Genomic DNA, 15837 nt, shown 5'->3' with positions numbered 1-15837 from the left:
AAATTCATTGTTCCTTTATTAAAAAACCACAACATTTTCATTGCAGGTGAGACGCCAGTACACGCCAAAACTGTGTTGCCAGCAACACAGTTTTGGCGTGCACTGGCGCTTCACCTGCGATAAAAATGTTGTGGTTTTTTCAATAAAGGAATGGTGAATTTGCTACAAAGTCGTGAGTGCTGCTAATTTTCATCTATACGATAAAATATAACAATTATACTCCAATGTGTCTATGCCTGGCTCTACTGACAGTATACAGTAATAATAAAGATATAAAAAAAAAAGTAAAAAATAGTATGAATTTACTTACATGTAGCCTGGAGGCATCTACTGCATTTTCATACACATCATCTAGATAAATTGGAAACACTGCTCTATGCCAATACAGGAAACAGCAGTCACATTGTGCCCGGACTCTAAAAGAAGGAAAAATTAACATGCACCTGTATTGATGAATGTATTTCACAGACTTGCCATCCACACTTCAAATCGTGGCAATACCAAGCTTTCATGGTCACACAACAGTTACAGCATGTGCACAGACACTGGGCAATACCTTTCTCTCAGTTCACTTATGAGATCCAGCTTCTTCATCACAAGCTGTAGTGGTAACAGCTCCTCATCCTTAAAGGTTTTCTACAATGCACAATAGGCAAACAAGCTTTATTATATGAGGTATTCCAGGATTTTATATATATATATATATATATATATATATATATATATATATATATATATATATATATATATATATATATATATATATATATATATACATACACACACACACACACATATACACATATATATATATATATATACACACACACATACACATACATACACATACAATAAACATATATACACTGAAGCACAACATTCTTACCATTTGTGTCCCCACGCTCAATGCTAGGGTCACTACAAGCCTCCTCTGCCTAGTGCTAGGACCGTTTAAGGTGTTTTCAGCCAAGACCAGGGCAGAGAGAACATCCAGGCGTTGTTCACTGTATTTCTTGTCAGAAATTACTCTCTTCTGCATTTATTAAACACACAAAAAAAGGAAAAATGACGTTAGTTAAAAAGGCAGATACACAAAAGGTGGAAGGAAACCAAAGACAAACCCAGAAGTGGTTGTTAAGATGTACAGTACAGATGTGCTGATCCAGTAAGTGCACTTCTAACTATAGGAACCTTATTTTTACCGGCACAGCAGCTAAATAGTTAAACATGGCTGTCACTACATTCTCAGCCTCAAATCTGCTGCAGATCCTGTACATTCACCTAAAGTAAATCTAGCAGCAAGTGGGTTTTAACCTGCTGCTAGATTCTAATGGGGCAGCGGGCAGAGAGTGTATAGCCAAACCTCTATTTAGAAGGTATATTTATCTTCATATATAAACGAGGTGGTTTGGTGCACTGGGGGTGGCCCTGTAGCCCTTGATCTGCCTACCAGCTGACTCCCGCAGCAGTTTATCACTGGTGTAATTTGGACCCCATTTCAACACTTTGAACTGGCACACAAAGAAGCTTCAGTAATGAAGATATTTGAACTTTTTTACCTTTGCAACAGCGATGGCAGTAAGTGCTTGATATTGAAGGTGTTGGGCAATGTGGGATACAGAATCAGCAACAACCATAGTTCTTCTATGGAAAGTGTGCTCTATAGCCTGGAATAGAAACAATTGTGTTATTCACTGTGCAGCCGTGAGTTATAAGAACAATATAAAAATAGCAATATGAAGGTGATGCTCCAGTTACACTACAAGCTTAGAAAAGTTTAAACACGGAAAGTGGTTAAACTCAAAGGGTGTCTGTGGAATATAGATTCATGGCCAATCCACAGGATAAGCTATCAATTGCTGACTGGTGGAATGCCACTAAGTGGCATCCCGCAGATCAAGCAGTGAGCAGGGCTGGGCGTGGGGCACTGTTTATTGTATAGTAGTGTGGGCCGGGAGACATTCACTGCAGTGTGTGGTGCCAATCCGTGATTGGTGGTCTGTTCTGTGGAGAGGCTATCAATCATATAAGCCCTGAAAACACCTTAGGGGGAAAAAAAAAACCCCGACCCTTTTGATGACTTGACCAAGGACTCAAATGCCCAATATCCAATATTTAGTGCACAAAGCAGCTAGTAGATTAAGTAGACTAGATGTTCAGTGCAATGTTTATCCACAACCTGTCCCCTCTGTATATCTCTGACCTGATATCCCGCTACCGTCCCTCACGCCATCTCCAATCCTCCAATGACCTCCTTTCGTACCTCACACAATAGCCTCACTACCGTGACACACCCGGCTCTTATCCACCATTAAAACCTTCAAAAGTAACCTGAAAAAACATCTTTTTATACAAGGCTATAACCTAAAATAATTCTGCACCACACTTTGCCTAGCTGCCATTTACCTTCACCTTATAGATCAGGGATGTCAAACTCAGGCCCTCCAGCTGTTGCAAAACTACAAGTCCCATCATGCCTGGACAGCCAAAGCTTTAGCTGTCCAGGCATGATGATAATTGTAGTTTTAAAACAGCTCGAGGGCCTGAGTTTGACACGTCTGTATATAGATTATAAACCCTTACGGTCCTCTATTACTATGTAATAGTCTGCCAAGGAATCAGGTACCAGGGAACCATGCTGTCACCAGCAGATCCCATCTCGTTCCCGCCGATGCTTTTCCAGGAGTTTTCGACAGTCTAGTTTTAACCATTTAAAGTGACACTGTCACCCCCTTTTTGCATTTTGACTGCTCTCCACGGGTGTAAAGGGTAAATGTTACAGCTTTCATTACTTATTTTATATCACACCTCATGGTGCTTGTTTCGGTAAAAAGTCGTTTTTATCACCGATGTATTGGTATATGTGGGCGGGGCCTTGCAGCCTTTGTGCCACATCGCTCCGCCCCTAGTGCCACTTATCCCCGCCCCCACCAGCGACTATTGCTGCATGGGGGGTGGAGCCTAGAGCTTTAGGCTGGCCCTTCCAATGGCCCCTGAGGGGGTGGGGCCTATGCGGCAATGACCTCATGGATGCGAGGCCCCGCCCACATATACCAAACCACCGGTGATAAAAATTACTTTTTACCAGAACAAGCACCATGAGGTATAGTATAAAATAAGTAATGAAAGCTGTAACATGTACCCTTTACACCTGTGGAGAGCAGTCAAAATGCAAATAGGGGGTGACAGTGTCACTTTAAAAAAACAAATGTTATACAGGGATCTGCCTAAGAGTCAGAGAGATTCATAGAAGAAAGATCTGCCCCTGTGCTGATCATCATTATGACCACAATGGTGTTGTCAAAGGGGCATGCATTGAAAATACACTAAGACTAAGAATTAATTCCCACATTGTATTTCTCATTTTAACAATTTGTATTGTATTATTATATAGTGCTATCTGTATTAGTCAGTAATGAATAATGAGTTGATTTAAAAGAATTACACTGTATAATCACCTAATATAGACCATCTGCTTCAGAACCAGGGTATTTTTGGGCTTCATTTTGTGAATAGCCAATGAACATTAGCTCCATATTATGGTGCACACAAAAAAAGTAATATGGGTGGAAAATATGCTTTTGTGGAAGCAGCCTGATAGGATGGAGTTCTACATTATTCCCATCAACTAGCCACAGTAGACAGCAGGAAGAAAGAGCATTGTATAGTCTATTGATTTTATTGGGGAACATGTGGTGTACAATTTACTCTTTGTTAACACTGCAAAATAACGGAACAAACACCTGATACCAGGATCCCTGCAGGATACAGCTTCTCAATGACAATTTCCAATAGCAGAAGGAGCTGTTCGCAGTGTCTCCTCAGAGAAACTTTCTACCAATAAGGGATTCCCCAAAAATAGCTACCCTCATTACACCCATGTCGCCTTTGTAAAGTGCATTTATTTGAACAGCAAAAAGAAAAGAAAAAATGCTAACCTTGAGAAGCTCCACGAGTCTGCACAGTGCTTTAACGGACGTCTTCGTCATAGGTTTTTGCATAGACATATATAAGTTCATTGTTGTTTTGATGATGTTGCTAAGGCCACAGGCATACAGAAAACCCTAAAAAAAAAAAGGAAAACACAAAAGCAGATAAAGGAAAGATAGATTTTAAGTGAAGTATCATTTTCCATTTCATAGATAACATAATGGCAAGATCTGTTCTAACAATGAATGACAACCATTTTACACAGGAAGATGGCAGTGATCAGACTAAACCCCCCACTGAAGTGATAAAACATTTCCAGATACTTGGTGGCAATAGTTAGCTGAAGCTTGAGCAATGCAAGTATGAAATAGTAAGACACATCACTTACATACCCAAAATCATATGTCAACTAATGCATTAACCCCTTAAGGTCAAAGCCAATTTTCGTTTATGCGCTTTTGCGTTTTCCATTTTATGTTTAAAACTCCATAGCACTTGCATTTTTTCACCTAGAGACTTATAGGAGCGCTTATTTTTTGCGAAACCAATTGTACTTTGCAATGACAGGCATTATTTTTCAATAAAATATGCTGCGAAACCGGAAAAAAATCATTTGCGCTGTCAACATGAAAAAAAAAAACGAATTTGTTTTGATTTTGGGGAGTTTTGCATTTACGCCGTTCGCCCTATGGTAAAACTGACTTGTTATGCATGTTCCTCAAGTTGTTGCGATTACAACGATATATAACATGTATAACTTTTATATTATCTGATGGCTTTTAAAAAATTCACACCATTGTTAACAAATATATGTTCCTTAAAATCGCTTCATTCCCAGGCTTATAGCGCTTTTATCCTTTGGTCTATGGGGCTGTGTGAGGTGTCATTTTTTGCGCCATGATGTGTTCTCTCTATCGGTACCTTGATTGCGCAAATACGACTTTTTGATCACTTTTTATTACATTTTTTCTGGATTTGATGCGACCAAAAATGTGCAATTTTGGAATTTTTTTGTGCGGACGCTGTTTACCGTGCAAGATCAGGAATGTGATTAATTAATAGTTCGCCGATTACGCACGCGGCAATACCAAATATGTTTATTTATTTGTTTATTTATTAATTTATATTTATAAAATGGGAAAAAAGAGGGTGATTTGGACTTTTATTAGGGGAGGGGATTTTTTTATTAATAAAAACACTTTTTTACATAAACTAGAAGCCCCCCTGGGGGACTTGTATATACATAGCACTGATCTCTCATAGAGATCAATGCTGTGTATATACACAGCAATGATCTATTACATCGGTGATAGATTGCTATGGCCTGCTGCATGCCACAGCAATCTATTGCCGAGCCGGGATCAGCGTCTTTGCGACGCTGAGGCCCGCCACGGGCAGAAGAACAGATCTCCCCCCGCGATTGCATCGTGGGAGGGGGGGGGGGGGGGGGGGGGGGGGGGGATCCGTCCCACCAGGGATGCTGTGTACAAAGCACTTCAATGCAGCTGTCAGGTTTGACAGCTGCATTGAAGTGCTTAATTAGCCAGTGCGGCAACGGGACCCGCGCAGGCTAATAGAGGCACTGCCCGGCTGCAGATTGCAGTCGGGAGCGGTGCCGTTCAGAGCGGGGTCCTGGCGGGAACCCGCTCTGAACACCCCCCGCGGCACCATGACGTACCAGGTACGTCATGGGTCGCTAAGGGGTTAAAGGTGTGACCTGGGGAGCAGGAGACGTCTGAACCCTTTCTGCTCTCCAGTGCTCACTCCTGGCGATTCCATGTCTCAGAAGTAAGCTTTAAAAAACATGGAGGGGGTGGGTACACATCCCAATCATCATGTGCAGGCGAAACCATGGCCACACTTGATGTCCAACAGCTGCACAATGTTGGCATATACATCACCCCATTACGGAATTATGGTTTTTGAACCAGAAGTGACCACCAGGGAGCAGAAGGAGGTTTAGCCATTTTCCATTCCCTAAACAATTCTCTATAGGGCTGCCATGTCTTAATCCTCTAGTACACTTTCAAAGGAAAATGATGATCAGGTTAGACAAATCTAACCTGCTTATTTGTCCCTTTTGTGCACAGGGTACCAAGGAAAAAGGTTACTTACCTTTATTCTTAGCGGCGTTTCCGTGTAGTTAGTAGTTATATCCTTAGGTTAAAATGTGGCGTACTAGGGGTGCCCTCAGAGCACCTATCTGACCCGCCCACTCCATTTATATTCATTAGGAGAGACAGGCTGGCTGGGGGCATATCGGTGCTCCAGGGGGCAGTAGTCTCCAAACCACTGTATAAGGCCTTATTCCAACATTCCGTGTTTCACAGATGACACAGACGCGGAAGGCCTGCAGTGGAATCCCCCTGACTCACCCCCACACAGCATCTCCAATGTGATGCTGGGAGTGGGAAAACTATATGTATACGCGCAGAGCTGTAATGAAGCAGTCGCACAACTGTGTCATTACAGCACCGAGCATATTCATAGGGATACAGTTTCCCTGCTCCCAGCATCACATTGAGATGTTGGATTCCACATTTCACTACAGGCCTTCTATGTCCGTGTTGTCCAGAACGTGGGAATAAGGCCTAAGGATATAAATAAATATATATATAATTTATTTATTATATAAGGATAGAACACAGAAACAGGGAGGGCGTGGCTTAGCTATGGCGGCGTGAAGAAGCACTCCTGAGGAGCTCCGTCCATAGCAGTGCAGACCGACTCCTCTCCTGACCCCATACCTCTCCCTGGGATGCCCGGATCCCGCAAACGTCCTCCCCTCAAGCCGCCCGGTAAGCACCAGCGCTCCCAGACCCTCCGGAGCAGCTTGCTCCGCTTCCGCAGCTCCTCCAGTCCCGGGACGCAGCACAGCCTGAACCCTGTCATGGCGCCGACGCTGCAGAGACAAGGCGCGCGCCTCTCCTCCTCACCTCAACGGGACGACTCCACGGGTGAGCGCTGCATACTGGGATCCCCGCAACGGGTCCCCGCCACTTCTCCGCCGTCCTCCTGGGCCGGAAGCGCAGAGGCCACGGTCTCGGCGGCGGCACAGATGGGAGCCATGGATGTGGGGAGTCGGCCCCCCGGTGCGGCCGCCATTTTGGGCACCACATGCCACGCGCCCTCACCCCCTCCTTCTCACTCAGGGGGCCCGGTCATCTCGGCCCACTATTTGCCAGCGGTAAGGGACATCCAGAATGATCCCCAAGGGGCAGTATCCACACATTCCTTGCAGGGGGAGCTGCATGGCCTGAGGGAATTACTACAGGCATTGCCCACTAAGGAGGACATCCTCACCATAGTGCACCGCATTGAAGCTGCACAGCAGCAAGCAATAGACTCTGTGAGGGGAGAGGTTGAACTGCTTGCTTCTAGAACATCTGTTACAGAAACGGCCACTACAGCTCTGGAATCCAGAGTGGCAATGCTAGAACAGGAAGCTGCTGTGAACCGCCGCCATTTGCAAACGGTTGCTCTGCGCCTTGATGACCAAGAGAACAGAGGCAGGAGAAACAATATTCGCATAAAAGGTCTGCCCGAACTGTCTACTGCTGATAATCTTGCTGTGAGAGTGACTGCTCTTTTCAATTTGCTTACAAATAGGCCGGAGGAGGCCACCTTTAAGATAGACAGAGTGCATAGAGTGGCCAGATTGTTCCAGAATGCGAATGCCCCCCCTAGGGATGTCCTGTGTCGTCTCCATTACTATACAGATAAAGAACGGATCCTCCAAGCTGTGAGGGACTCTGCACGGATTGACTTTGAGGGAACAGAGGTACACCTATACCCTGATGTCTCAGCGCGGACCCTGTACATGCGGAGGCTGCTCCAGCCGCTACTTGCAAAAATTAAGGAAGTGGGCGCCTCATACAGATGGGGTCACCCTTTTCATCTCATTATCAGAAAAGACTCCTCCACGTTCCTGCTCCGTCACCCGGATGATCTGTCCGAGCTCTTCACCTTCCTGAACATCCCACCGATCGCGATCCCTGATTGGTTGTCGCTGGGACACCAGGAATCATCTTCAGCAATGTCCCAGAGGAGGAGACCTCCCCGCGGAGCCCCACTTGCGGAAACTACGCCGAGTGAACCTGACCCGCCACGAGCGGACCTGTCTCTACCCTTCCCGATGGAGGCCTAAGGGAGCCCATTAGGATGTCTACTGCCGCCGGGGCGCTGAAAGGTTCCGGAGTTCCAGATTTCTGAGACTATGCAAACCCTGTTAAGCACTCATGCCCTTGCGGAATCCAATAATGCAACCTCTCCTGCACTGATCCTCCGTTAATAGTTATGGCTAGCCCTGCCTTAATGACCAGGGACTGGAGACTCTGGGCTAAGTGCGGGCAGGGTCCTGTTTTCTGTTTTCTTTGTTACCTCTGAGGTACCGAGTGCGTTTTGCTTTTTATGCATGCTATGGGGGTCGTTGATGCCCCCCACTTCACCTTTCCCCCCACCCACATCCCCATCCCCCCCCCCCACCTCCCCATCCCTCTACCCCCCCCCCACATCCCTATCCCTCTACCCCCTCTCCCTAAACTCCTACACCCCACCGGGTCCTCCCTCACCCCCCCCCTTCCCCTCCTCCCTCCCATTATGGGGTCTGACCATAGCCATCACTGTTGATTTAGGTCTGTGCTGCCGTGGGGAGCTTCTCTCCTCCATGGTTTTCTACTTTCTCCTTGTTTCTTGAGGTGGGCCGTTCTGACCCACGTGCACCTCGGTGCTAAGTTCTTCATTTGTGTTCACTGTCCCGTTCAGTGTTGTTGGTGTTCGTCCATTTGTTGTCTGTCTGTATATCTCTTCCGCTTCTTACTTTTCCCCCTTCCCCCACCTTCGCTTCTACCTCCCTCCCCCCCACCCCCCCCCTCGCTTCTTCCCTTTCCTGGGGCGAGTGTGCAGGAGGACGTGAACTGGCCATGGCGTCTGCTTCACAATCGGAATTTCTGGTGGGGACCTTGAATGTGAAAGGTCTTAATGACCCAGGTAAAAGGTCCATCTTACTTAGCTTCCTGAAGGCACAGCGTGTACAGGTCGCCTTACTTCAGGAGACTCATATTAAGGCTAACTCTTTATTCAATCTCTCTAACAGGTGGTTCCCGTATGCCTACCATAGTCACACTGATGATTCCAAAGCACGGGGCGTGAGCATTTTGATATCCCGCTCCCTTCCCTGGGAGTTCCTTGATTCTCGCTGTGATGGGGAAGGCAGGCTTCTGATGGTGAAAGGTAAAATTGCCTCGTCCATCTACACCTTAGTGTCAATATACCTGCCTAACACTGGTCAGGATTCAGTGCTGAAACGCTTTTTGGAGCTGGTGGAGGACTTCTCAGAAGGGGTGACTGTCATGGGGGGCGACTTTAGCGTAGCTTTAGATCCAAAGACAGACACTTCCACGGGTCACTCTCACCTGCCTGCGGCGGTGGTTAAGAGGGTTAACGCATCATTACATGCCCATCAGTACATAGACACGTGGAGAACACTACATCCTCGTGACAAAGACTTCACCTTTTACTCTCCGGTCAGGGACATGTACTCCCGACTAGACTACTGCTTTCTCCATCATAGGGACCTGCATCTCCTTACAGGAGCGAGAATAGGGTCTATCACCTTTTCTGACCATGCGATGGCCACGGTGGAGCTTTCTCTCCCCCAACCCGTCCCTCGTCAATGGAATTGGAAACTGAATACCTCGCTCCTTTCTGACGTAGCGGCCCGGGAGGATCTTAAGAAGTCCCTAACCGACTATTTCACGACAAATGCTTCAGACGACATCTCCCCAGGGATCCTGTGGGAGGCTCATAAATGCGTAGCCAGGGGCATTTTGATTAAACACGGTTCTAGACTCAAAAAGGACCATGCCGCTAAGACCTTGCAGCTCTTGGGAAGGGTGGAGGAGCTGGAAACTTTGCATAAACGCACTCCTACGGAAGACACCAGGGTGACTTTATTGCAAACCCGCGACCTTCTGAGAGCACACCTTACTAAGAATGCCCGGTCTAAACTGGCTAAATGCAGGCGCCACTTTTACGAACACGGTAATAAATGCGGGCGCTCACTAGCTAGGGCGCTCCGGACACAACATCAACAGTCCTATATCCCGTTCGTCCAAACGGGCCCGACTACACGGGCTAACACACCAGGGGCAATAGCGGCGGCTTTTAAACAGTTTTATGCCACCTTGTACTCTGTGGACACAGACAATCCGGCGACGCTGGACACGACGATCCGTGACAAAATCCGTCGATATATTACACAATCGGGAATGCCCGCGCTGTCGGCGGAGGATGTTGAGGCCCTGGAGGTGCCAATTTCAGCTGGGGAGTTAGCACTGGCGATCAAATCCACACAAACTGGCAAATCCCCGGGTCCGGATGGGTTTGGTCTGACATATTATAAGACGTTCCAGGAAGAGCTGTCCCCACACTTCCTGGCCGCCTATAATTCCATCTCACGGGGGGCCTCCCTGCCGAGTGACTCCACACGCGCTCATGTGGTGGTCATACCCAAGCCAGGGAAGGATAGTACCCTTTGCTCTAACTATAGACCAATATCGTTACTTAATGTAGATCTTAAACTATTTGCCAAGATACTTGCCTCACGATTGGTGGCCCTCCTGGACCGCATCGTTCACCCAGACCAAGCGGGCTTTATGCCTGGTAGAGAGGCGCGCGACAACACCATGAAGGCCATTAACCTGATTCATAAAGCCAACCTGTCTAGCTCGCCGCTAATGCTGCTCTCAACAGACGCAGAAAAGGCTTTTGATAGGGTTAACTGGTCCTTCATGGTGGAAACATTGAAGTTTATTGGTCTGGGCCCCTCCTTCCTAGCTTGGGTCATGTCCTTATATGCCTCACCAAGCGCACAAGTCAAAGCGAACGGCATCCTCTCGGAAGGCTTTCCGATTCGGAACGGCACTCGCCAGGGGTGCCCTCTGTCTCCCCTGATTTTTATTTTAACCTTGGAGCCATTTTTGTGTCATGTCAGGGCAAACCCAAACGTCAATGGGATGACGATACGGAGGACGCAGTATAAAATAGCGGCCTATGCCGATGATCTGTTGTTCTTCATTACCGACCCCCTCATTGCATTGCCAAATTTAATGAGAGAGTTCGCCACCTATGCCAGACTTTCTAATTTTAAAATAAACTTCACCAAATCGGAGGCATTGAACATCTCCTTGCCTATGGAGATGGTCAATCGCCTCCGTTCTTCTTTCAGTTTTTCTTGGTCTGCTGAGGCTATCAAATACCTAGGTATTTATGTGGCCGCCGACCTCAGTACCCTGTATCAACGTAACTATCTGCCGTTGCTGAATGCCGTCAAGGCTGACTGCACTCGCTGGGTGAAAGGACTCCACACGTGGTTTGGGCGTTGCGCCATTTATAAAATGAATATTCTACCCAGACTCTTGTTCTTGCTCCAGTGCCTCCCCATCCGCATCCCGACAGCCTTTTTCCGTTCCATATCCTCCATCCAAACTAAATTTATTTGGGGTGGCAAACCAGCGCGCATCCGGAAATCATTACTCACATGCCCAAAGGAACGTGGAGGGATTGGACTGCCTGACATTAAAAAGTACTACCTGGCCACTCAGTTATCACATGTTGTAGACTGGTGTAGGAACAGCAGCAGGAAACCGTGGGTGGCGATAGAACAATCGTACACGGGCTTGCCACTGAATATTGTAGCGTGGCTACCGGTGGAACGCCTTAATGATCTTAAATATCATCCCACCATTGGCCCAGCGTTGGCGACATGCTCAGATAGGATGCTTAGACAAGCTTTCCTGCCACCCATTTCCAGCATGACCCCCATTTTGGGGAATCCCGACTTCACCCCCTGCCTGACGGACAAGGTATTCCGAGACTGGATAGTGGCTGGGAACCATAGAGCCAAGTTTTATATACAGAATGGAGACTGGCTCTCTGCGGAAACCCTACTAGCGCTGACGGAACCGTGTGCCTTGGGACATTGGAGGGTAATGCAACTGAGACATTTTCTGCTATCTCTGCCCCAGGCAACCCAATTTACCCGTGCACTCACGGATTTTGAGGAGCTCTGCAACTCCCAGGAACCGCTCAGACACACCCTTTCTATTGTATACCAGTTACTACAGGCCAGTCCGGAGGAGACCCCACCACCCTATCTCCTTAAATGGGAAGCCGATCTGGGAATTAATCTTACTGAGGCCCAGAGATCGGGAATTTTCTATCTGACGCACAAGTCTTCCATCAGCTCCAAATTTCAGGAAGCTAACTACAAACTCCTCTCGCGGTGGTACAGAGTACCGTCCAAACTACACTCCCTTATCCCCCAGGTTGACCCTAACTGCTGGAGATGTGGGGAGGCTGAGGGGACATTCCTACATGTGTTCTGGGAATGCCCACGCTTGCTTGACTTTTGGTCAGTTGTAATTGAAACCATCAAGAAGGTGACCGGCCTGTCCATGCGTTTGGGACCGGCCCTGTTCTTACTCCACCACAGCGAGATCCCTCTAAAGGCATACAAACATTCGTTGCTGAGTTACTTAGTAATGGCGGCCAGAGCATGTATTCCTCTCTGTTGGAAACAACGCTCCCCTCCCTCCCCTTCGCTCTGGGTCGCCAAAGTAAATGACGTAATGTGGATGGAAGATCTCACTGCAGAACTTCATTCCAAAAATAAAAACTTCCACTCCACTTGGGCTCCTTGGGCTACCTTCCAGGAGACGGATGCCTATAGAGATCTCCTGCGTACTGCTGATGCCTCCCGGACGGGACCTTTACCTGAGGTTAGATGAAACTGAGTGTTCATACACCTGCTGACACACGCTGGCCCCCATCTCTCCCTTTCCCCCCCCTCCCCCCCCCTCTGTCCTGTGTCCTTATATGTTTCTGCGTTCCTTTCGCACATCTGATGTTACAATGTAGTCCTATGTTTGTTTTGTGTTTTTGTGATGGTTTATGTTTGATAAAGTGAAAAGGTCGAGCTGGACAGGCGGGGTGTCCTCCCGCAGTTGGTTGGAGATCTTTTCCTGATTTTCTGTACGTTTAAGTGTGTCTTGTGGCCGGATTGTGGCTACATGCTAACTCCTGATGACATTTATTTGATGTTGATGTTTTTCTCCTCCGGCATGTGTGGCTGGATACTGTCATGCCTTGTTCCTTGCTTGGTTGAAAATAAAGAATTTAAAAAAAAAAAAAAAAGAACACAGAAACAGCACTGAGGATGAAGGTAAGAAACTTACCTTCATCCTTGGCGCCCCATGCACAAAAAGGACATATCAGCAGGTTAGATTTATTTTACTTGCTGATACTTTCCCTTTAAGCAGTAATATTTAGGTCAATTTGTTGCATAAGTATTGGAAAGCCAAAACCAGGACATAGACGAGGTTGAAATCTTTGAGTTATACTTTTTCTCTGTGTTTTTTTGTCTCAAATTTACCGATGTTAAATCCTTATCAGAATACAGCTGCGCCCTTGGTCGTAGATCATTTGGCAGTAAACCTCAATAATAGGTAAAAATAGTTAATACCTGTACAAATATGTTACATCTGTTGGTTAGATCTTCTGCAAATTTTTCAGCTTTCTGCTCTTTTGACAATATGGATTCCATCTTCATCATCCAAGAACTTACGAAAACATAGTATGACTGGACCTCTCTTAAGGGAGGCAAACATTTCTTAATTAGTAGTAAAAAGCAACACAAACAAGTTAAACTAATATCTGCTCTTAAAGGGGTTATCTAGCGCTCCAAAGTTTTTAAGATGTTGCTGCCATATTAGTAACCATAAATATGTTTTGTTATGTTTACCAAAATGGCAGCAACATCTTCAACATTTTGGAGTGCTGGATAACTCCTTTAAAGTGTTACAGTCATTTGTAGTAACATGATGATTGCACTGGGTCTCACTCTTCAGACCCACTGTGATCTGGAGATACAGCTGGGGAGAGTGCACAGCAGTGCACTTCACTGTCATAGAATGTAATGATGCAAGTGAGTTGGATTTGATTCACAGCCAGGGAGAGGCGTGCAGTGTTGCACACTTCCACTGCTGTATCCTGGGATCACAGTGGGTCTAAGGAGTGAGACTTTGTTCGCTCAGTAACTGATGACATGTCAAAAGTTATTACAAATGACTAACACTTTACCTAAAAATACAATGCAAAAAAATTTAGATGGAAGCAATTAATTGCATTAGATGAAGCCAGAACATGCTGGTGCACATTTTTGGTGTAAAAATACTGTAAATAATATACTCTTGTTTGTCTTCTCATTTTTGTGGTCTTCCATCTGACTTACTTGGTTAGAGACTGAGTCTTGGTTTGAAGGTAACTTTCTCTCTGACTCTTTATGGAATGTAAACTCTTCCGGTCCATTAATTTGGCTGCAGCCGGAACCTTTTGGATTAGAAAATTGTCTGCATACCAAATCACATTGGCTGTTAATGTAATTGCTGGTACCTGGAATGACAGATAAGGCTAGGTTCACACTACGTTTTCAGCATCCGTTTAACGGATCCGTTTTTTTTAACGTCCAGAAAAATAGGGTCAGTAACGTTTTTTGGTCCGCCAAAAAAAACGGATCCGTTTTTTTTTATAATGGAAGTCAATGGAAAAACGGATGCACACTAATGAATCCGTTTTTTGCAATCCGTTTTTCATGCGTTTTTTGCAAAAAACGGATGCGTTAAACGGATGCTGAAAACGCAGTGTGAACCTAGCCTAAAAGACAGATTAGAAGAATCCAGCAGGTTGTAGTATGCTGACAGATCCATAGAGTCTAGATGAAAAACCTGAAATGCTTTGCTGCCATGCAAGGTGTAGGACAAGCATTTCCAATAGGATTAGCACATTACAGACTAGAAAGATAAATCGTTCACTGGCATATTTAATAAGATTTACTACTGGTAGAACTCCTTAACAAACTAGCTCCATTTAAGTCTTTACCATTGGGTCATTGCTTTTTTGTTTGACCACTGTGCACTGTGCTAGTTTCATTATTGCGGCTGTCTTGGGATAAAATAAGTTATTTTGATGCTCATTTCCTGGCGGCTTACATTCAGGAAGTGTGGTGATACATACGGTTACTACTTTCCCCACCTGCAGGGGGCAGGCGGTGTCACCAGGGCTGGTCCTGTACTGGTACCATCACATGTGGCAAAGCCATTCCAGTGAGGCTGGGTTCATACTGTGTTATTATCTTATGTTTAGCGAGTATATTGAGGAAAATCTCAAACATGTGCAAACTAATCATCTCTATAGGGATCCATTATTCTGACAGAGGCAAATCTTCATCAGACCAGTATACATTTATACAGGACAAAAAAATGCATGGAAAAGCATAGTAAACTATCACCTATAAGTTATAATGTCACCATATAACACATCATAAAAATAGATCATATTAATCTATAAGTCATGTACTGTATACCTTAATGTACAGTATGCATGTATAATAGTGTGTGAACCCAGCCTAATTCTTAGGCAGTAATACGGCATGTACCTTTTTACACACGTCTAGAAGAGATTTGTAAAATTTCTTGTCCACTGTACGAAAGATGTGGAAGTAAAGGACAAACAGTCCACAAAGTCCCACATATCTCTCCCGCTGATCGATTTCAGAGGCTTCTCCTAGAGATCCAAGAACACACATCAGTCAGAGTCCACACAAGAAGCTAAAAAAACTATATTAATGCTACAAAATGGACATACCAAGTTTTACTTCTACGTTAGAAAATATTGTGCGAATATTATGTGCAAACTCTTCTGCAAAGGTCCCATTCTTCGAGACGGATACACCTCCATTGGTAGAGTCAAACTGCTGTTCAACACAGCCCTGTAAAAGCAGGGAAATATTACAAATGTACAAGACAAAGAATATATACCCATAGTACCATTATAAGGCAAATACTTCCG

General features: G+C 45.5%; 1 protein-coding gene across 1 annotated transcript in view; it reads right to left on the bottom strand.

Moving 5' to 3' along the window:
• Positions 1–15837, bottom strand: part of WASHC4 (WASH complex subunit 4) — a 50938-nt gene that overhangs the window by 16990 nt on the left and 18111 nt on the right. The window contains exons 11-19 of the mRNA XM_069973734.1: positions 15634–15757; positions 15425–15552; positions 14222–14382; positions 13454–13580; positions 3939–4064; positions 1560–1667; positions 887–1033; positions 557–636; positions 311–416 (exon numbers count right to left, since the gene is read on the bottom strand). Coding sequence (XP_069829835.1) covers positions 311–416; positions 557–636; positions 887–1033; positions 1560–1667; positions 3939–4064; positions 13454–13580; positions 14222–14382; positions 15425–15552; positions 15634–15757 — 1107 coding nt within the window. The remainder of the gene's footprint in view (positions 1–310; positions 417–556; positions 637–886; positions 1034–1559; positions 1668–3938; positions 4065–13453; positions 13581–14221; positions 14383–15424; positions 15553–15633; positions 15758–15837) is intronic.

Source organism: Dendropsophus ebraccatus, chromosome 1 (genome assembly GCF_027789765.1).
Source record: "Dendropsophus ebraccatus isolate aDenEbr1 chromosome 1, aDenEbr1.pat, whole genome shotgun sequence".
In the NCBI taxonomy this organism is placed as follows: domain Eukaryota; kingdom Metazoa; phylum Chordata; class Amphibia; order Anura; family Hylidae; genus Dendropsophus; species Dendropsophus ebraccatus.
This window is presented reverse-complemented; position numbering and strand designations above follow the sequence as displayed.